Below are 23,645 nucleotides of genomic sequence, written 5' to 3'. Positions count from 1 at the left end.
AAAATGAACTAGCTAGACATAATTAAATAATAATTAAAAGAAAAATAATTGAATTAAATAAAATTAATAAAACTCCAAAAAGAATTCAGGATAAACAAACTCTTGAATCTTCAATCATTGCAGAAAATAAATATAAGCTATGAAAATTGAGAAAATAATAAATTCTTAAGTTAGGATATGAAATAAGGGTGTAAATGCTGTCTAATAGGCTAATAAAAGGACCTATATATAGACACACAGGAGAAAAACACCTTACAAATTTTGACCTAATTATAAAGTGCATAACATTTAATATTTTAACCATACTAACCATCACCAGTATGAACACAGTTTAAATTTTGACAGAAGTATGAACATTTGTGAATTTTTCATTGTTAGATAAAAGGGGTATAAATAAGATTATGGAGCATTATAGTTATAGAGTTGAAATCCCAAATTCACGGGAAACTTTTGTCAACAAACTACACTTAGAATTACAATCTCATCTCTGATGTATCCGTTGATAAAGTTTCACACATAATTTTAAGTCTCAAATTAATTATTGGTAATCATGGACTAATAGGTCGTCATTGTTTTTTTCACATTCTTTTCTATAAATATAATTAATCACTTCACCCTTCTAGATAAGATGTGACAGAAAGAAAAAGTCAACGCGAGAACCCACATCTAGGATATAAGTCAAATGTAGTTGGTCGGTAGATTTTAATGGTTCACGAGTCCCTTGAAAATATGATCCGACTGACGATTTTTAGTTGCTTTTGTGTAAACACAAACACATTTTCTATATAAAAATAATGTTGTTTCGTAACGAACTAAAGTATAATTTACAACCACTTCCTTCCTTGACTTTGCATTTCCTTCACTTGCTTAGTTTGCTACCCTTTTTTTCTGTATTTTTGTTGCTTGCCAATTGCCATGATACTTTCTAATTAATTTGTTTTCTTTTTTTCTGAATACCCACAACTACAAGATCTTGCAAGAGTCCACTGACCCAAATTTGTTTAAACCCATTTGCTGATTCTATGTGTCTAATATATGTTCATTGCAATTAAAAGAAAATTTTACACGTATATGATCAAAATTTATGCACGATGTCGATATTTAATCCATGAATTAAGTAAATTGACCAAAAAATCCAGTTTTCACAAGGCTCTAAGTATAGTTTTAATTAAAAAAATTACAAAGGTTGGATTGATAAATGAGAACTGATGAGATTTTTTTTTTCTTTCTTTTGAGAGCCTAAGAAGGCATATGTATGGTATATATGATGTAGTTGTCATACATTAAGATCCTTCCCATTATAAAGGTAAGAGACGAATCTCATATCTCTCAATCTCCAAAAAAAAAAAAGTACATTAGTATCCTTCCAAGAATTTATATTTCATTTTTATTCTTATTTCTCCATTTCACACTATCAGAATCCGATTCCCTCAAAGAAACACAGTTTTTCAGCGGACAATAATTTTGAAAAATGCGACATTGATAGTTAATCGCAGGGTCACAAGAAAATGGAGCTTAAGATATACTCCCTCCGTCCCACAGAGCTTGGGTCGTATTCTTTTTTGGGCTGTCCCACCGAGCTTGAGTCATTTCCTCTTTTTGGCAAAAATTTGGCAATTTAAAACACTAATTTACAAAATTAATTGCACCCCTTATTACCTTCTCTCTCATACTTTATCACTTTATTACATTCTCTCTTCTATTTTATCACTTTATAACATTCTCTCTCCTACTTTATCACTTTTACTATACACTTAATACAATAATCTACAATTTCTTAATTCTCGTGCCTAAAAGAAACGCCTCAAGCTTGGCGGGATGGAGGGAGTAGTAAAGAATAGGACAGTACTCCATATAAAATAATCCTACATCTCTGATTAATTTGATGCTAATAAAGTTGAGAATATTGATATTAAATCGCATGGTTATGAGAGGGAGAATGATTAAACGAGTCGATATTGCCGGTCAGCCCAAGCAGTCTACCTATATACCTTTTTGGTCGCCTCTTCAGGCACTATAATTCAAAGCCCCTCTGATTTTCTTGACAAGCACCAAAATACCCTTAATTACTTCCCTCACCATTCTTATATATATATATATATATATATCAAGCCCTTCACAGAGAGAGGGAGAGAGAGAGGGAGAGAGATAGTGAGAGATGCCGGAGATGGTTGAGAATGGCGCAGCAGACGGCGGCGAGATATCAATATCATCGGGGGCGGCGGCTCCCAATCTCATGCAGACCGATCAGTACAACTCACCCTCTCTCTCTGGGAAGCCGTTGTTGATGATCGAGCTGCAGCCAAAGGCGAAGGCAAAAACGCCTAATTTCATAACTCCGTTGGGCAGTCCGATTCGAAGGGCGATGAAGATGACGAGGCTTGACCCTCAAGATGCTTGGCTTCCCATCACAGAGTCGAGAAACGGGAACGCCTTTTATTCGGCGTTTCACACGCTTTGTGCCGGCATCGGAATTCAGGCCCTCGTCGTCCCCGTTGCCTTCACTATTCTTGGATGGTTAGCGCTTACTTCATTCTCTTCACATGCATCTAATTAATTTATCTCAATCTTCAAGTTTGTGCATGCAGGAGTTGGGGAATCATAAGTTTGACGGTCGCATTTGTATGGCAACTATACACTTTCTGGCTTTTGACCAATCTTCATGAATCCACTGAAACTGGAATGCGCTACAGCCGCTTCCTCCAACTCTTCAATGCTACCTTTGGTGCGTCGTCAACTCTCTCTCTCTCTCTCTCATGCTGTCATACATATATATAAGAATTAATGATGCATGCATTTGACAGGGGAGAAAATGGGGAAGATATTTGCCGTGTTTCCGATCATGTACTTATCAGGCGGTACATGTGTGGCCCTGATTGTTGTGGGCGGCTCCACCTCCAAACTCTTCTACCAGATTGTGTGCGGCGGCGGCGGCTGCCCTGCTGATCCGTTGACGACGGTGGAGTGGTACCTGGTGTTCACGTCGGCGGCGGTGCTTGTGTCGCAACTGCCGAATCTGAACTCGATAGCGGGGGTGTCGCTGATCGGGGCGGTGACGGCGGTGGGGTACTGCACCATGATGTGGTGCGTCTCAGTGACGGAGGGGAGGCTCCCCGGCGTGTCGTACGACCGGGTCAAGCCTAACACTAATACGGAATGGTTCTTTGGGATTCTTAATGCCTTTGGAATCATCGCTTTTGCCTTCAGAGGACATAACGTTACTCTTGAAATCCAGGTTTATACATATTACTCTATAATTCAATTCTAATGAACTATGTTTTTAATTATATTCTTTTTAATATATGCGGGAACAAAATTCAGGCAACTATGCCATCAAGTGAGAAGAAGCCATCTCGTGTGCCGATGTGGAGAGGGATCCGAGCTGCATATTTGGTGATCGCGCTATGCCTATTTCCTATCGCAATCGGTGGATATTGGGCATATGGAAATAAGGTATTTGAATGAATCAATGAATCGCCTAGTATTAACATTAATTAATATATATGATGATGATGAAATGAATGAATCAGATACCAGAAAACGGAGGCATGCTGGAAGCAATATACGCTTTCCACGGCCGCGACACTTCGCAGTCAATCCTGGGGCTGATAAGCCTGTTGGTGATCATCAACGCCGTGAGCTCGTTCCAGATCTACGGGATGCCGATGTTCGACGACGTGGAGTCGAAGATCACCAAGAGGCTGAAGAGGCCGCTGCCGTGGTGGCTGAGGGTCATCTCCAGGTTCATGTTCGGGTACGGCTGCTTCTTCGTGGCGGTGGCCATCCCCTTCCTGGGCAGCCTGGCGGGCCTCATCGGCGGAGTGGCAGTTCCGGTGACGTTCGCGTATCCTTGTCTGATGTGGATTAAGATCAAGAAGCCGCAGAGGCATAGCCTCATGTGGTGGCTCAACTGGGGCCTCGCCATTGCTGGGATATTGCTCACTGTCTTGCTTGTTGCTGCTGGTATATATGTTGTCATTGACACTGGGATCGAAGTTAGCTTCTTTAAGCCTCACTAGGATCAACATCAACTTCTTCTCTACCTCCCAATTATACATGTATCATGTCTACTTTCTGTGCTGATTAATTATTACTACTATTATTATTTTTTCAGTACTACGTTGTTTCTTCTTGAGATTGATCTCTCAAAACTTTACAAATTACAACGTAACTAAAATAGTCCACATTACTTGGAACTATTAAATTATTTAGTCAAACCTGTTATATATGGGCTCCGTTGCATTAAAGATGTAGATAAGACATTGGGCCGAGCCCAACTGACTATATTATTCCTCATCAACTTTTATTTCCAGCAATTAGCTCTGTTCTATATCACTCTTATTGTTTTTTTTTTTTTTTTTGATAAGAAAAAACTGTCATTAGGGCACAAGAGATGCCAAAAAGAAGGGTTACAACAGTTTAGAAATTAAACCCGACGAGCACCAATCGTCAAAACTACGGACACTCCCAGCAACCTTAAACTCGCTACACCAACTCCAACTACGAGCTTTGATTTCCGACACAATACAATCAACAGACCGGACCTTACCATCGAAACGACTAAAGTTCCTTTGCTTCCAAAGCAGCCAACACGAACACATCCAAAGAGCTTTGAGAAGATTACGGATCTTCTTCCCATTCCTAAGATGAGAAAAGGAATCAAAGTGTACCGTGATGTCGTTATGCCGCGCCGACTGAAAACCGAGCCAAATCTGGATACTATCCCAAACAGCCCCCGCTTTCGGGCACTGTAGAAGGACGTGGTCTTCTGTTTCAATACGGTGGAAACAAGCGTTGCAAGACTTCTCAACTTCTTCCAAAGGCACGTTCTTTTTTATGAGGTTGGCACAAGTTGGAAGCCTCCTCCGAATGGCTCTCCAACAAAACACTTTAGCTTTGGAAGTGGCTGGAGAACTCCAAAGGCTTGCCAACAGATCTTTGTTAGCAATAGTAGGACCACCTGCAGATCTGACTTTTTTGATCAGTGAGTGAGCGGATCTCGTGGTAAAAACACCTTCTTTTGCTGCGCACCAAGACCATCTATCCATGCCACCTGCACAAGGTTTCACTTCGGCAATAGTAGTAAGGAGATTATTAACAACCTCGACCTCGCGATCGAAAAGATCTCTTCTCCACTTAACCTCCCAAACCCACTCCCCATTCTCCCATTTCCCCATTTCCTTGACCAAAGCATCCTTGTCTGCACACAAATTGAATAGCCTGGGAAAAACAAATTTGAGAGGAGTTTTCCCAACCCACTTATCCTTCCAGAATTTTGTTTTCGATCCGTCGATCTCCAACCCGCCTCTCGCATTGCACTGTTAGTGCCAATGCTTTGATGATGAATTCTACTTTTCTTGCTGGTTTTACAAGTGTATGACAAAGAGAGGTGTTCTCAAATGAATGGGCATTTCGGAAAATATTTTATGGTACGAGATTTTAGTTAGGAAAGATACCCCAAATATTCTCCAATGTATATTTTGTGTCATTTGAAATTCTCTCTTACTTGTTTCCTATCATGCGTAAATTTTTCATTATTATAATTAAGAATTTAAAATACTAAATAATTTTTTAATATTTTTCACACCTTTTAAACTTCCTAAAATTTATTAAATATAATATATGTATACATATATATATATATATATAACCAACATATATAATGAAAAATAACAATTTGGGCTTAGTTGATATCATTGGTAAAATCTAGAAAATTATGAAATTGGACCACTAGCCACCGGGTCCTCACTTAAGTGAAGTGACCCGGGTTCGATCCCTCTTGGGAACGAATTGGTGATTGGAGATATAAGGTGGAGTTTGGTGAATGGAGAGATAAGGTGGTTCTTGGAGTGGATGGGGAACTAACTACTAACATCTAACATGACTAAAAAAAAAAAAAAAAAAAGATTGTGGATATATGTGGGAGAGAAAAATATTGTGGATATAAGGGTTGGCTTATTATGACCAATATTCATTAAATAAATGTAATTCAGGACATCACTCTTGCCTCCAGACTAAGGAATCTAGCTTTGCCTGATCTGTAGGATCCAATTACACTTTTTGAAGCTTTATAGCTTTAATTAATAATTTAAACCACTATCTCTAATTCACCTGAATAGAATATGAATAAATTGTCATGTTCAGTTTATGTAATTTGGCCAAGATATTACTACACTTAAGCACTAGTCAGTAGTCACCGCAAAAAAGAATTGGACAAAATGATATATATACTTTTTGAAAGATAAAATATACTAAAATATATCTATTTTTTTTTCTAAAATTCATAAATTCTACTCATTATGACATTTTTATCCTTATATCACTTTATTATTAAATTTAATTATAAATATATAAAAAAAATCCACCCACGCACTACGTCTTCGTAAGCCGACGATCATTACGCTTATGCCACAACCATATTTCTCAAATCATCCACCACCATTACCGATTGTCATAATTCACAATTCGTTTCATTACCACCATCATCAATCCACAGATTCACTACTACTGCCGGCACCAATTCACAGATTCACCAACACTACCATACATGTTTGACTAGCATCGAGCATTCACGCATCGATCAACACTGAAGCATCAACGTTGAGTAAGGATCAAATTTTATTTTGTAAAAAATGAGGGAAAAGAAAAGAAGGATTTAAAGGATGAAATTTTTTTTATCCTTCATTTTCTCATGATAAATTTACAGCAACAACAACAAAAAAACGCATCCTAAGAGTCATAAGACCACATAAAACATCGAAACTAAGGATAAAATCAAATCTTACTCCAGTTGCCTGCTTTGAAAATATCCCAAGATTTTTGATTCACCGATGAATGATTTTTGAGCCGCATGATTCTAACATGATTTATTGATTATTTTTTTGAGAGGAAACAAGAACTTGCATTCAAATCAAATCATAATATACAATATTCAAAAGCCATAACGAGAAATCCAGCTTTCAAGTTTTAGCACTCAAAAAATTCAGAGCAAAGGCAGTTAAATCGTGCGCTCTTCGAGCATGACAAAAATTAATCACCACATATCTAATTTATTGATTATTTTAGTTCAAAATTTTTGAGTTAACCATAATTTGTATTTTAATTTTTAGTGATTCTTCAAACATGTTTTCAATTTATGCAAATTGGATAAGAAGGGTTGCGCTTGGGAAGAGATATTTCTTAGAATGATTTTCCATATAAGTATCAGAACTATGCTTAGATCAAAAAAGAAAATCATATATATATAATCTATCTAATTAATAATCTAACGAGAAAGTCATCATTCCATAAGGTCATTTATAAATCGAACTTTTTTCAAAACGAAGATTTTTTAAAATAACGACATTAGTTAATTTTTATTTTTAAAAAAAAAACACTAAAAATTGATAAGAGAAAGTCTGATTAATCCAAGAAAAAATGACGAACTAGAAATTGGTTACTAAAATTTGCTAACAAGGTTTACAAGAGATGAGATCGACACGACCCTTGTTCGTTAAGGATACTGATTCCTAGCTAATATTAGTACCTTTTTTTTTAAATTAACATTCAAACTTGCAAGAGTTAAAATCCGTACATTGTATTAGTAGAGCACTAATTAAGATTCAAAAATGAAATCTTAGTGGAAATTAAAGCAGGCTTTAAGCTATTTAGTTCATATTATCAGTAATAGTTTGGTTGATAAAAAAGAGTTCGGTCTATTCAATTTTTTTAAATGAGTAATGACAGTGAATTTTATAATGTAAAAGTGATTTTTATGATAAATCAACGGTCAGACTTGTGCTTTTCACAAATGTTACAAGGCTTTTGACTCCATAGGTTTGATTGGTAAAGAAAAAGATGTCAAATAAAGCCACTCATATTTATGTGGCAGATCTTGATTCAATTATTTGAACCTTTTCAAAATGTAACTCTTCCCAGCTTGAATTTGGCCATCATATATATCAATAATCTACTAGAGTGAATTTCAATCAATTTTTTGCTCAAACAACTATATACTCGTATAGTGGGAGCTAAGAGTCGGGCCCCGAGAGTGAGAGGGGCAAAATATACTGAACCCTACTTTTATTAAATTTTGGTGTGACATTAATACTCGCTCCGTCCACCAAAAATAGTCCTAAAGGTGGACGGTACGAGTTTTAATAAAAATAATTATTGTATTGTAAGTGGAGAAATAGATCAACTTAAAAATTTAGTATTTGTAATGATAATTAATTGTATTATAAGTGGAGAATAGGGTCCATCATGTGATAAATAATTTTCAAAAAAAAGAAATGAATTAACTTTTATGGATATTTCAAAATAACAAAAATTGACTATTTTTTATGGACGGATGAAGTATTTAAATATTTTTGTAAATTTATCATGGTATACTACAATAAAACTGAGGTGGGACTGTAGCGGTGCAGCCCCACCAGTGAGGTCTGCCGCTCAAATCAGTTCACCCAGACTTATCTTATTAAAGAAGTTTAAGAAGATTAATTTTTTCTTAAAAAATAGTGTGCTCTATGAAAAAAGAAACTTAACTTTTTCACATAAAATCGTAAATTTCACTATTTTTTATCACTTTTTAAAAATGATTTTTTATATATTTATCCTTTAACTACTCTTTTTTTTATTAATAATTATATAGTACAATAGTAATGAGCCATACTAAATTAAATGGGACGGAAAGAGTATTGTATTGATGGCGTCATGACATGGCATCACTGCTATCGTCAGGCAGACATGGTGGAGAGCTAGATGTTATATAAAATTAGCTAAAAAAGTGGATTAGAGTCATTAGACTTTCAACAAAAAGACGATCAAATTATTGGCAGGGAAAAATTAAAGAAATACTATTGTCTTAAAGGGCTTAAGTTACGGTGGTTCTATCAAAAAATTCAAGCAAATCATTATATACTCAGTTATGAAAATTAGGGTGCCCTACATATATCGATGAACTAAAATTTCAGTTTTTAAATTATCACATCAATTTTGAAAACTCACCTAATATGTTTAATAATAAATTAATTTTTAGTTTTTAAAGGATTCCATTATAATATTAAAAAATATATAAAAAATGAGGGTAGAGGGAGGGAGCCTACAAAAGGTGGTTGAGAGTTGGTTCCTAGTTGGAAACTAGTTTCTTAATTTATTTATTTTTGGGATTTCTTGTTTCTCCAATAGTGTAAAATGCGACTTTCAATTCTTGGAAGCCACCATTGGAATCACCCTTCTTACTCTTTTTGCCTCAATATTAGGGATGCCAAATTTTTGGGGTACCCAAATTAAAAAAATATGTTCACTGATTAAAGGTGGTAGGACTTACATTTTTTTAAGAGTTATTTTTTGTCATTTATGAAATAGATCGTTTATAATGAGATAATTTAAAATAAAATATAAAATAAACTATCAGGGAATGAAGTTTTGCCCGCATAGATCAATAGAAAACTATAAATCTCTTAAAATGTGACTTTCAATTCATGGAATGAAGTTTTGCCCTGAATACTATTTATAGTGATACTATAAAGTACTCATAATAATATTCGAGGTATATTAAAATACAAGATATACTTTAATCTCAGGTTATTAGAGCAAAAGTACATTAATTTTGGACTAATTTTAATTTTTAACACAAATTTTAAAAAATATCCAAAAAATACATTAATTTATTGATTGTAGTAATTTTAACCCAAATTTTATTTTCGGTCAAACTAAAGCTAACTTCGCACACTAGAATGTTGATGTGGACAAATCAAACTTTTATAAAGAAAATATTATTGACGCATAAATACACTAACCTTAATAGTAATTTAACACGAACTTTAAAAAGTGTAAAAAAATACATCAACTTATTGATTGTAGTAATTTTAACACGAAATTAAATTCCCGGCTTATATTAAATTGTAAATTTTTTGTTTTGGTTCGTCTTGAATTGTATCTATGAAAGTAAAGTGGCATGAATAAGTAGCAACTAAAGACAACTACGATTCAACTATAGAAATTGATGCATTATATGTAGTTGATGCATTATCTGACAATTCGAGCTCATGTTAAATGACTTACTAACTTACTTTCATAAATACAATTTGAGACAAACCAAAATAAATGCTTACAATTTAACATAAATCGATAATTTAAATTCGTGTTAAATTACTATAATCAATAAGTCGGTGTATTTTTTTGCATACTTAAAGTTCGTGTTAAAATCAAAATTGGTCCAAAATTAGTGTATTTATATATGCGACAATAACGCTTTTTTTTTTGAAGTCCAAATGTAACCCTCGAGTGGCGAAAGAAGCGGAAAATGGCGTTTTTACTCAACAAAACCGCTATCTCCTCGCTCCGGATGTGCAACTCATTCCGATTAGGTTATGTTGTTGTTTCTTTCAAATTGATGGGTTTAATGGTGAAAATATGAGCAGAGCCGATGATGCATTGGCGCTATCAAGTCAAGGCGTGGGTTTCATGTGGAGCTACGGCCTAGCGAGAAGGCTGCGAGTGATTTTCATTTTCACTTATTTAAAAGAGGCACTCTCCCGTGCAATCGGTTGCACCGTGCAATTGGTTTCTGAATTCAAGTGTCATTTGTATGTTGAAATAGTGTCATTTGGAAATGTTCAAGTGTCATTTCCCGAATGAAGTAGTACATTTTGGAAACCAGTTGCACATGAGTATTTGTGTATTTAAAATACTTCTATATTTCTTTTCTTGTTTTATCGAACTAGTATGGATATGGTTCTATTTTTATGGTTGAATGTGGATTTTGACCCGGAATGCGACAATAACGCTTTCTATAAATGTCCGATTTGTCCACATCAACATTCTGGCGTGCTAAGTTAGCTTTATTTGGCCGGAAATAGATTTCATGTTAAAATTACTATAATTAATAAATTTGTGTATATTTTGACACTTTTCAAAATTTGTATTAAAAATCAGAATTGATCCAAAATTGGTGTATTTTTGCATCAATAACCCGTTTGAATAGGAGGTCTTTTCCCTTTTATATATCCAACAATAATTCCACTCCACGCATATATGCATTTGTTGTAGCATGGCGAGAAATTTCCCATCACTTCACTCGATTACAATTAATTCCAAAGAAACGATCATTCAAAGTACTTTTCCTAGAAAAGAAATCTAACATGCATCGTATATACTTTTTCAACAACTCTTCCTAGAGCTGTGGCTGTATACCAGAAATTTCCTCGCACGTATCTTATACTAAAGCAACTAAATCTGCCCTAACAAAGAAAGGGCCTGGCTTAATTAATGGACCACTATTGTTAATTCACACCTCCCTTAAATTAAATAAAGCTGTTACTACTTTTATATACGACAATTGACTTATATGACTTTGCTCGGTTAAGAAACCGATTATGCAGCTCCTCATATATTTTATTTGATCCGTATCCGTGAGGTTTAAAATTTGTGTACGTTGGACGTAATAATAAAATACTACCACTAAGGTAGAATCAGAAAAAAAAAAAAAAAAAAAAAAGAAGAAGAAGAAGAAGGAGCTAGGGGTCAGGATTGAAAGAAAATTTATGGTTCTTTTTCATTATGTGTAAAATTTTATTAAAGGAAAAGCTTTAATTTTGTGTTCCTCGTGTTTTTTTGTTGTCATTAAATGATCACATGTTTTCAGACAATATTGGTCGTATCATCATTTGGTACTCTTAATCAAGCTTAACATAAATGTGCCATATACATGATTATACGAATGAAATATAATCAGCTATTTAAACTAGTAGCTTAGCTAGATAGTATCAAATACTTCGAACTGTCTTAAGCATATGCATGGTGTGCATGTGCCGATGTGCGGAACCAAACAAAATTTTTACTACGTGTGATGCACTTGTCCCATTCTTAATTAATTTTTTCATCAAACAAATTGTGATTTTAATAACAGCAGCCATTGTGGGGTTGGTCAAACATCCACTTTATTCTTTCCTCCACTAATTGGACCTTTCGATCGATCTTGTTATATTCATGGGAAACTTCGCTTCATCATGCAATATTTTATATTTGATCGCCCAAATATATCCCTTCATTTTTTGGTTCATGTTCTGATTAAATATGACGATTTTGCTTTTATGAGTTCAAAAATAACACCCACTTACTGAGTTACCGCTTCCAAATTGGAACTACACTTGCCTTAGTTTGGTCCATGTTGTTATGAGTAATTGAGTATACAAGAAACCGTCCTTAAAAATGGCTTAGTGGTTAAGTGGATATTTTTGAAATTAAATATCTGAAATCTCTATACGGTTCAGAAAATCAAGTGTAATTTACCTTTTTTGTATGGTTTGGAGACTACTGCACAGAAGCGAAAGTTCACCCAATATGATACCTTCAGATTAACCCAGATCGAAAGTAGTGGCCGCAAATTTCCACACCAAAAGAAAAGGGTATACACTCTCTCTCTCACCACTTATTAATGAGTATCTAAAAAGTTAACAAACATCATGTCTGTATCCAGTACTCAAAAACATAAAAGATTAAAAGTAGTGAGAGGGCCCAAACTATTTAATTAACAAAGTAAAAAAAAAAAAAAATGAACAGTGTGAACTCGGTTCTATATAAACCTCATCATCTCATATCAATCTGTAGATTAACACAAAAAGATTCAAAACAAAGATAGTAGAGAAAATTGATACTGCAACAAACTATCTGATTCATTCCATCTCCAACAATGAGTGAACTAGTTGAAATAAACTCAGGCTCCGTAATCACAATCCCAGCATTGGGATTCCATAATCCAACTTCAGCAACTCCATCACCACATCCTGATTCCATTCCAAGGACTCCCAAAAGCCCCTTTTCAACCGCGGCCCGAATGATGACTCCTCTGGCTAGCCCCATGAAAAAGGCCATAACTACCATGCAAACTTACCTAGAAGATATAGGGCACATCACCAAGCTTGATCCTCAGGATTCGTGGCTTCCAATCACGGAGTCGAGAAATGGGAATGCTTACTATGCTGCATTCCACACCCTCAGCTCTGGAATCGGATTTCAGGCCCTCCTTCTTCCTCTTGCTTTCACAACCCTCGGCTGGTAAGTTTTCGGTGCACTTTGATATCAAATATGTAAACATGCTCATCATTTTATGTATATGTGAAGCAGCATTGGATAATTAAGCTTACTTTATTCAGGGTTTGGGGAATTATAAGCCTGTCTTTGGCTTTCATATGGCAATTATACACCTTATGGCTACTGATACAGCTCCATGAATCAGTCCCTGGAACGCGCTACAGCCGATACCTCAGGCTGTCCATGGCTGCTTTCGGTAATTATCCTATTATACTACCTGTAGAAAATTACAAAATGCCAGAAAATAAGTAAACTAAGCATATTATATATTGACTGGGGAAATTTACTGATGTGTGAAAATTTTCTTGATTTTTGCTTTCTAGGGGAAAGATTGGGGAAAATACTGGCCCTGTTTCCAACTCTGTACCTAGCAGGTGGAACCTGCGTTAGCCTAATAATGATGGGAGGAAGCACATTAAAAATCTTCTTCCACACTGTCTGTGGTACAACTTGCAATACTAATACACTCTCATTAGTAGAGTGGTACCTTGTGTTTGTGTGCTCAGCAGTGATCTTGGCTCAGCTCCCGAACCTCAACTCCATAGCCGGAATTTCTCTTGTCGGCGCAATCACCGCTGTGACATACTGTACTCTAACATGGATTCTGTCTGTCTCCAAAACCAGGCCGCCTGGTGTATCATACGAGCCCGTGTGGACAGAATCAGAAGTTGGGAACATTTCGAGCATTTTGAATGCTCTTGGCATCATAGCATTTGCTTTTAGGGGGCACAACCTTGTGTTAGAGATTCAGGTATGGAAATTTATGTGGTGTTTTTGTGTGTGTGTGTATGGAATCAAACAAGATTGTCTGACTGATTTTGTGTTTGTGTTTGTGTTTGCAGGGAACCGTGCCTTCGACTGCTAAGAATCCATCTAGTGTGCCAATGTGGAAAGGAGTGAAGTTTTCATATATGGTGATCGCATGCTGCTTGTTTCCAATGGCTGTAGGAGGTTACTGGGCTTATGGGAATTTGGTATCATCTCGATCCTTGAAAATAATCTAATAGAACAAAAGAAGTTAGATGTAATCATACAACAACTCTAAGGCATAAAATAAAAACTTGAATTCTTACAGATACCCACAAATGGAGGGATGTTGAGCGCGTTGGATGAGTACCACAGGAACGACACACCAAGGATGGTTTTGGGGTTGACAAGCCTATTCGTTGTGATCAACTGCCTTACTTCTTTCCAGATATATGCCATGCCAGCCTTTGATAATATGGAGTTCAGATATACAAGCAACAAGAACGAGCCATGTCCGTGGTGGCTGAGAACAGGTATACGAGTGTTTTTCGGCTGCCTCACACTGTTCATCTCAGTGGCTCTGCCATTCTTGAAGAACCTGGCTGGGTTGATCGGAGGGATTGCCTTACCTGTTACTCTGGCATATCCATGCTTGATGTGGATTAGGATTAAGAATCCCCAAAGATACAGCTCGATGTGGTGGCTGAATTGGTCCCTTGGATCTCTCGGAATGATCTTGAGCATCCTGCTAGTCTTCGGGGCAATTTGGACTATAGCAACACAAGGAATCAGGATCCATTTCTTCAAACCAGAATAAGTGAAGCATCGGGCATCTCCTGAGGTTTCTACTCAGGACATTCAAATTCTCACGAAATGAGGATTCCTGAAAAGGGAAATATATATTTGTATACCAAAAAACAGAAAATATTATTGTCATCTTATTCAAAGATGGATGAGACTGCCTCCTGAGACATTGGGAGCAATGGGAAGAATTCACCATCTCATATACAATATAAAGGACAGGTCAGAGAATTTATAAGCTTACTTTAACAATGACTGATATGAAAAATTCAATCTATAGTCAAGATAAATAACAGATTGCAATTAAACCAAACTAATGAATGTGTCAGGAGGATTTAACTAAATTCATTCCGTAATCAGCAAGGTTTAAGTGCTAGTATTACATTTCACATAAATCAACCAAGTGAAACGGACCAGAAAGCAGTTCCCCAAAAAAATCTACACAACAGAGTTGACTCTCTTGAGAAATGTTTCCAGTGAATCGACATCTACATAGATAATGGTAAAAGCATCCTCCGCTGCTTCTTCCGAGCCAATCTTACTTGCTTTGTGATTTTCATACATAAAAGCAATACCAGTGTAATACATAACAAAAGCACAGCGAGCCTTAAATGCCTAAAATATAATGAAACAGCTGAGAAAACAAATACTGCTAAAATGACAAGCTCCCATATGACAAAGATTGCAACATCAACCCTGCAGCCAGAAAGAAGCAAAATATTGCAAATCAGAAAACATAGTGGAGGTGATTATATCTGACATGAAAATCAATTCAATTGATCTAATTTTGGAGTTCAATGAGGAAGGGTCGGTGTTGAAAAGAATCTATATAGTTTAGCAGGGTAAGAATTCTCTTGAGTATAAACACTTGCAAGTTGCAACCAATCTCATCCAAACAATAAGATACTCATGCATATAAAAAATTTAATATCTCAAGAAAACAAAGCCAAGCAGTTATAAGTTCTTACAATCAGCTAATTCTGGAAATAGATCACTATGCTATATGCAAACCAACATCGACGTGAATTTATTCAGTGACCTAAAGGAGCTACTCTCAAAGAACTAGGCCAACAATAACGGGACGGAGAGAGCACTAATCATTAATCATCTGGAAACTTGTGAAGTCAGTGAACACTAGGCCATGATCCCTGTTCTGACTTCATAAGTTTACTGCATTATCACATCACTGGTATGTCCCTCAGATTCTATCTAAACAGGAGACTTCAGAAGACGAAAATTATTAGAAGCCGATGAAAAAACAAAGAAAGAAATCATTGATTCTATTTTCCTTGGAAGTGCACGACATATTCACTGCTCTCAATTAAGAACCTATAGAGACAACAAACATACAGTAGTAACAGTACTGATAAGGAAATGGTAATTTGTCATGACATCTTGCAAAAGGTTACTTAAGAGTACATCTTAGTAAGCATTATTTGTAAATGCTGGATCAGAAGCATTCAAGCTCGTGAATAGCATGTACGATGTTGCCCATCTGGCATTCCAAACCACATTTAAGCAACTTCTGGTAAGAAACCCATTTTATGCCCCTTTACACATGAGCTAATGGTTACCTCAATTTGCATACTTGACGATCCCACAAAAAAGATAAAAATAAAACTTCAAAACTGTCAATTGTCATGGGGAAAATCTAATATTCAAACTATTTCTCTAAGTTTCAGAAATCTGCTATCATTAGCATTACAGATAAACAAGATCTAACTGAAGTTCAATTTCAATGTAATAATTCACAAGCTCTTAAATGTCAACGGCCCAATGGCGATCTTACTACATCCCGAGAACGCAAAATTCTCGTCAATTACCTAAATAGTAGATCCTTCAAGAAAATTAATAATCAAAGAAACTCAAAAACCAGTGAATTACACGCAGGAACAGCCCCAACTTGCAGTAGAAATTACATATCAGAAGAAATACCTAGAATAGGCGAGATTGGAGGTGGAGGAGAATAACGAAACGGAAGTCCAATCATGCTTCGATCGAGTCTGATACTCTCTAAGCTGCTCCGCCAACTTCGATCGCGTTATCATCCTCCAGTCTCGGAGCTCCGCTGCGCCTCGGCTCTCTTGTCGTCTTCCTCCGCCGCTAACTACGCCGGAACTAATCTGACAATTGGCAATTCTTTGCCTCTTTGACAACAGAGTAGACGGCTACCGCGACGGAGATTTTGAAATACGATCGGAAAATTATTCTATTGTATTAGAAAAAAGTAACCTATATTATTTTGTCCTGGATTTTGTTTAATTTGAGTTTGTAAAATGCTTCAGTTTCGAATTCTAGTGACAAAAATAAATCAAATATGATAGGCAGTAGATAAAAATAAAAGTTATCTTGTGTTGTTTTCTGTCTGCGTACGAGCAATCTACATTCTTTTGTCTATATTTTGATCTGTAAATAAAGTATATGCAAATAGAAACAATGTAGCAAAGTCATTTTTGTATTTTTCATTAGAATAATCATTTATTAAATTCATGTCTAGTGTACTTGTGCAAGAAAAATCATGATTTATCACACATGTTTTTATACTTTAGACAACATCGTTCGTAGATGTCTAGATGAGGCAAAAACTACGAGGGTATTTAAATGTATAAATTTATTTTAGAGAATTTATAAGTTTTTTTTTTTTTTGAGGGAAAGAATTTATAAGTTATAGTAACTTATAAAAGTGTTTTTTGTTAGCTATATTTAAAATATGTGTTGCTTATATATTTTTTAAGAAAATTGATACATGAAGTTATGTATTGTTGTTATCTAGTCACTAATTAATAGTGCTGCCTTAAACTAAATAGAAACTGACCAAGTTGACACTTATAAATCTCTCTTTTTCTAAAAATTATTCGTGTGATGTAACATACACACTATTAAAAAATTAAAGTCTTAATATAAAATAAAATTTGATATTAGTATTCCTTTACAAATTTTGAAATGTCTCTTTATAAACTACATTTGTTGTTTTAGAACTATCATTCATTTTCTTATCACAAGTTAAATTTTTAATCTACTACGTACTGTTCGAATTCTGGAAATTGCAATATATATATATATATATATATATATATATATATATATATATATATATATATTGAGGCAATGCAACATATAATTGATCATGAGTAAAAATTGATTTTTTCATAATTAATCCAATATGAGAAAAATATTATCTTTAACTCTTATTTATTTTCACATTTGGAACTTAAATTGGCAATCTTAAATCTGTTGAAATTAGCGACATTCTTAAAATCAATACTTTTTCTTTTCATGCATTGTTCCAACACATGATTACTAAGTTTTGTCACTATTAAGCACACAATCTATTTCCATATATAGTTTATGTTTTCAATTAGCATGACTTGTATCACATTCAAAAATATTTGATACTACTCCCTTAGTCCCGTTATTATTCTTCTTGACACGGGTATTAAGGAGAGTCATATTAGAAGAAAAGTTGTAGGGCAGAGACGGTGGGTGGAATCGGCGAGGCTGGAGGCGACACGAGGGCGGCGGGAGGATGGAGGCGGCGAGAGAGAGAGAGAAAGAGAAGAGAAACTCACCATTAAAAACAGGTAAAACCGCGCTGCCGCTTTCGCCTCACCGCCGCAAGGCTTGTATGGAGGGTATAGGAGGCCAACTGGTGACTGCGGTGGAGAAATGGGAGGCGCAAATAGAGACGGATAGAGGATGGAGGCGGTGGAGAGATGGGAGGCGAAGGCGATGGAGGGTGGAGACCTACTGGTGACCGCGGTGGAGGCAGTGGAGAGATGGGAGACGGTGGAGTAGAGAGAGATCTAGCGAGAGGGAGATAAAAATTAGGTGGGGTGAGAAATAATTAGGATTTTGTTGGGCTTAATTAAAAACTTTAATTAAATGTTAATTATAGCTCAAAATGGAAACATGTCATTATATATAGGACAATCCAAAAAAGAAAACAGGTCATTAATGTTGGGACGGAGGAAATATTATTTAAGAATTCAAGAGTGTCAATTTGCTGCAATAATTATGTGATTGAATGTGATTTGCATGTTGTTTTCGAACTTTGATACAATCTTCCTTCACAAGTATTAAATGAGTATTACTGATTTATAAATTAAATGGTATCAGTATTGGAGCAAGTATTACTCTATCCTATATATAATCTATATCTGCAAATAAGAAGATGAGTGCGTCGAACAATGGTTTTCACTTGATCATTTAAAGACATGTACATCATAATTATAGCACTTCTAATTATATCTTCTCTGATGCTTGCAATCCAGTTTGGAATAAACTAAATAGATTCTTCATTTTTATCAATTTGACGAAGTTTGATATTTTTCATTAACCGTCAAATTTTACAATATCTTACTATGGGTATGAAGAACTGAGCGTTGCAAATACATATCATGACTACTTCCTTTTGGATTAGTAAGATATTTGTCGAAAATCATCTTTCAAAAAAATAGTTTTGCCACCAAAAATTTAGCATGAGCTTGATGAATTCAAAAAAGCATTATATCCCGTAAAGATCGATCTAGAGCTTCAAATAGTAATTGTACATGCATCCTTGGAGCTTCATTCCAAATGACCAATTTATTCTTTTGATCTCAAAGCTGTTGAGAGTGTTTTCTATGCGAATATTTTTCCAGCTCCCCCAACTATATATACAAAAAAAAAAATGTCCTAAATCATATTTCATATAACGTCCATAACTAGTGTAGATATTATGATGCTCATATATTATCTTATTTATCAAATATGTGTGCTTCTAAAGGCTAAAGCAGACTACTTCGATCCCATCTCATTTGATCATTGATCATCATATTATCATAGAATTAAAGAACTTAAAACTTGGCAATAACATTGAAATTTATGTAAGGTTATTCCAAAACCTTACAATCAATTTCTCAATTTATATATGCAATAGTGTGGTTCTGAATTCGGTATTGCTTAACTGTAATTTTGAAAATTAATACTCTCTTTGTTCTCATAAAATGTATCCAATTTGTCATTTTCGTCCGTCCTCATAAAATGTATTCAATCTATTTTCGGTAAGCTTTCCATTCACAATAAAGTGAGACTTTTACTCAACTCACAATATATATATTCAACTACTTTATTAAAACTCGTGCTATTTACATACATATGGTTATTTTTTATAAGGACGGAGGGAGTACATAGTTTGAATGGTACAAATTAAAGAAGTCAATCATAATACAACATAAGAAATATGCAATTTATATGTCCTATGAATAGTTGTTTAAAAATTTGTACCTAGATTTGCAGAATGTTCGTTGATTGTATAAAATATCATCCGATATGTATGATGACCAACATTTCTCCAAATCATTTTTGAAATACTAAATGAATCCGAAGACAAAAATGTGACAAACAAACTTCTTAATGACTTTGTTTCAATAATTTTATCTATATATAGTTTATCATCATCCAGCAATCCTAATGCTACAATGCATGGCCTGCATCTCGAACTGTATTATACTGAATGAGAAATCTCATAAATTAATTATTGGATCTATAAATTAACTACTGAAATGAAAAATCCTAAATTTAACTAACTGGAGTTTTTCTTGCTTTATCAGTGTTATTTGCTTGTCATTGCTCAAATCCATTTATTCAATTGTACTCGAATCTGCATCTTGATGTTGTGGTGCATGCGACACTTGATGAACCAAGCCAAAAATAGGAGCCAGTTTAGATGAGACGAAGAAGATGTTGAAAATAAGAAAAAAGAATAAGTCAAAGATTATTATTCAAAGATCATGAATAATAATTCAAAGACAAAATCTTAGCTTTTGATTTTAAGGGATTTTAGTTTGACATTTGATTCATCCTTACACTATAAAAGGATGCATTGTAATCTAAAGAAATACATCAAGCAATACAATAACAATCATTTGCTTCTCTTTATTTTTCTCTATGCATTATGATAATACCATGTTCTAACATGGTATCAGAGCAGGTTCAATCCTAGGAACTCAGAAACAAATCATCATCGTTCATAATCCAAATCCAAAACCAAAACCGTTCCTAGCCAATTCACCAAATCAAGGCAGCCCATGTTCTTCATTTCCTGAAAAAAAAAAATGTCAGGAGAGATTGAAACCATAAACCAAACAGATTCAAATAACCCAAATCCAAACAGAATCCACAGAATGGGTCGAAGAGACCCAAATCCAATCAACTACAATGAAGAAGGGATTAATAAGCACCGAAAACTGATCGGAAATCACCGATTATTTCAGTTCATCCCTGGATTAGATGGGAGATACGACAAACTTTGTCGGGACATTCTCAAGAAAGTCCCCGTTCCCTCAGTCAAGTCGGCGTTCTCAAAAGTGAGAAGGGAGGCCGCCCGACTACAAAACTTGCAGCCGGCAACCAACCGCTCCGACATCGACGTCTCATCATCGAGAGGGGTCGGAGCCGGACTCGCCGCCACCCACCGCCCTACTCAGCGGCCTGAGGTCCGACCGCCACACACCGCCGCCGGTCCAGGCAACGCCACCAACCACACACATCGACATCGACGGCTGCAGGCTGTCGGTGTCGCCGGTCAGAGAGGACATGAACGAGATCGCCGGCGACGCGAAATTAATGGTGGTCGACGACTCCTTCCGCTCGATCGGATTCGACAGCCGCTGAATCGGCGTAGGGCAACGGCGGTTGCTATGGACCGGTCGCCGGAGACTGGGCATATTGGAGGAGGCCGAATTGAGGAGATTGGCGTGAATGGAGAAGGGCCGAATGAAGGAGGCGGAAATTCTAAGAATTCAGGTATAGGGTTTGGTGTTTTTACACCAAACCCTCCTAATTTCGCATATTTACACAAAATACCCCATGCCTTGCCCTTAAGTCCCTCAGATTCTCGTTTATTACAAAAGTCACCCCATGCTATACAATCTGCCCCACTTGATTTCCAAAAATTACATAAGTGCCCTAGTTTTCTACATAATACTAAAAGCACCTCTCAATTATGTAGAAAGTCACTAAATACTTCCGCTGCATATCAAATCTCTAGTGATAAACAAGATAGAGATAAAAGATGGATTTTTGACTGTGGGGCTACTGATACAATGACATTCGATAAAACTGATATCATTGAGTCATCACCATCATATCGAACACATGTCCAAACTGCCAGTGGTGACTTGACTCAGGTTGAAGGAGCAGGAACAATAGAGATGTCTCCCACTTTAAGGCTTTCAAATTGTCTATATGTCCCGTCTCTTTCACACAAATTATTATCTATTAGCCATGTCACAAAAGAACTCAATTGTACCATGATAATGCATCCCCACTTCTGTTTGCTTCAGGATATCAGGACGGGGGAGATTATTGGGCGTGGCAATGAGCGGGATGGATTGTACTATGTGGATGAGATAGCTCAACAAGGCAAGGTGATGCTGGCTCACGGAACTGCTGACCGGGAAGCCTGGCTTTGGCACCGTCGGTTAGGGCATCCATCCATAGGGTATCTTAAGCTTTTATTTCCTAAATTAATAAAAAATGATGAGAATTTATCTTGTGAAACTTGTGTTTTAGCTAAAAGCCACCGAAAATCTTTTAAGCCTAATGACACACAAGTAAACTCCATATTTTCTCTTGTTCATTCTGATGTTTGGGGTCCTTCACCCGTGGTAGGGGGACAAGGTTTTAAATATTTTCTGTTATTTATTGATGATTGCACTAGGATGACATGGGTATATTTTTTAAAACACAAATCTGAAGTTTTTGAAAAATTTACTCATTTCCATACTATGGTTCAAACTCAGTTTCAGAAAAACATCCAAACCCTTAGAACTGATAATGGGGGGGAATTTGTTAATAATTCCATGAAAATATTTTGTCAAACAAAAGGGATTATTCATCAAACTACTTGCCCCCACACTCCTGAATAAAACGGAGTTGCCGAAAGAAAAAATCGAATTTTACTTGAAATGACTCGTTCTATGATGATTGAGTCTCATGTTCCCTCCTCGTTTTGGCCCGAGGCCGTGGCAACCTCGGCTTACCTTATTAACCGTCTCCCTACTAGGACTCTTAAACTTCAAACACCATTACAGAAATTGTCTACTCTGGCCTCCATACCTCTTGCCCTTACACTTCAACCACGGGTCTTTGGGTGCTCTGTTTTCGTTCACATTCCTAAACATGAACGCACCAAACTCTCTCCTTGTGCAGTCAAGTGTGTGTTTGTAGGATATGGAGTTAATCAAAAAGGATATAGGTGTTACAATTCCAAAACCCGTCAAATCATCACCACCATGAACTGTGATTTCCTTGAAACTGAGTATTTTTACGATAACCACCTTACCAGTCAGGGGGAGAGTGAGAGTGAGATCGACTTGTTAAGTTGGTTACCAATGCCAGTCCCGAAAGCAGATCCAACAGAAAAAGTTAACCTAGCCACCGAGCTTACTTCATTCACATCTGAGCAATCCAATCCACCGCCGCCCCAAATATCTTCTTCGCCACTGATATCTGAGGTAAGAGATTCTGAACCTATTACTATGATTTCGGGTTCTACTGATCCTGTTTCTCAAGTGGTTGAAGAAGAAGAACAGGAAGTAGGAGCATACCATGGGTGCAGACAATGAGAGATATGTGTTACCCCCTAGAAGTACTCGAGGAATTCCTCCTAAACGTTATTCACCAGAAAAGTTTGGGAAGAACTCTCGGTATTCTATTGGGGGTATCGCCAAAGGGAACCTATCCAAAACTGCCGCTGCCTATGAAGTAGCTTTGTATGACGAAGAGATCCCAAAGAATGCAGAACAGGCCATAAAGATTCCACATTGGAGAGATGCCATGAAGAAAGAAATAAGTGCACTGAATCGAAACCATACATGGGAGAAGTGTAGACTACCAAAGGGGAAGAAAACTGTAGGATGCAAATGGGTCTTCACAATCAAAAGGAGACCGGATGGATCTATTGAGCGTTACAAGGCTCGATTGGTCGCAAAAGGATACACACAGATGTATGGGATCGACTACGAGGAGACCTTCTCACC

The 23,645-nt window shown here is 36.1% G+C and overlaps 3 protein-coding genes and 1 long non-coding RNA gene across 4 annotated transcripts; 2 read left to right on the top strand and 2 right to left on the bottom strand.

The window, feature by feature from the left end:
• Positions 1-1,884: 1,884 nt before the first annotated feature.
• LOC131012996 (lysine histidine transporter-like 8) lies at positions 1,885-4,116 on the top strand. The gene is made up of 5 exons (XM_057940995.1): positions 1,885-2,517; positions 2,589-2,725; positions 2,805-3,235; positions 3,322-3,453; positions 3,531-4,116. The coding sequence occupies exons 1-5, from the start codon at positions 2,159-2,161 to the stop codon at positions 4,017-4,019; spliced, it is 1,548 nt and encodes a 515-aa protein (XP_057796978.1). The 5' UTR covers positions 1,885-2,158; the 3' UTR covers positions 4,020-4,116.
• An 8,420-nt stretch (positions 4,117-12,536) lies between these two features.
• On the bottom strand, positions 12,537-14,296 carry LOC131013027 (uncharacterized). Its single transcript, XR_009097561.1, has 3 exons — positions 14,158-14,296; positions 13,562-14,074; positions 12,537-13,291 (listed from the first exon to the last, which is right to left on the bottom strand). It is a non-coding gene; the product is annotated as an uncharacterized LOC131013027 (long non-coding RNA).
• On the top strand, positions 12,674-14,813 carry LOC131012997 (lysine histidine transporter-like 8). Its single transcript, XM_057940996.1, has 5 exons — positions 12,674-13,038; positions 13,137-13,270; positions 13,398-13,825; positions 13,917-14,048; positions 14,150-14,813. Exons 1-5 carry the CDS (start codon positions 12,674-12,676, stop codon positions 14,636-14,638), a joined length of 1,548 nt encoding a protein of 515 aa, XP_057796979.1. The 3' UTR covers positions 14,639-14,813.
• A 132-nt stretch (positions 14,814-14,945) lies between these two features.
• Positions 14,946-16,854, bottom strand: LOC131013022 (uncharacterized). Its single transcript, XM_057941026.1, has 2 exons — positions 16,558-16,854; positions 14,946-15,318 (listed from the first exon to the last, which is right to left on the bottom strand). Exons 1-2 carry the CDS (start codon positions 16,668-16,670, stop codon positions 15,111-15,113), a joined length of 321 nt encoding a protein of 106 aa, XP_057797009.1. The 5' UTR covers positions 16,671-16,854; the 3' UTR covers positions 14,946-15,110.
• Positions 16,855-23,645: the final 6,791 nt, after the last annotated feature.

This window comes from Salvia miltiorrhiza, chromosome 2, assembly GCF_028751815.1.
Source record: "Salvia miltiorrhiza cultivar Shanhuang (shh) chromosome 2, IMPLAD_Smil_shh, whole genome shotgun sequence".
NCBI lineage: Eukaryota > Viridiplantae > Streptophyta > Magnoliopsida > Lamiales > Lamiaceae > Salvia > Salvia miltiorrhiza.
This window is presented reverse-complemented; position numbering and strand designations above follow the sequence as displayed.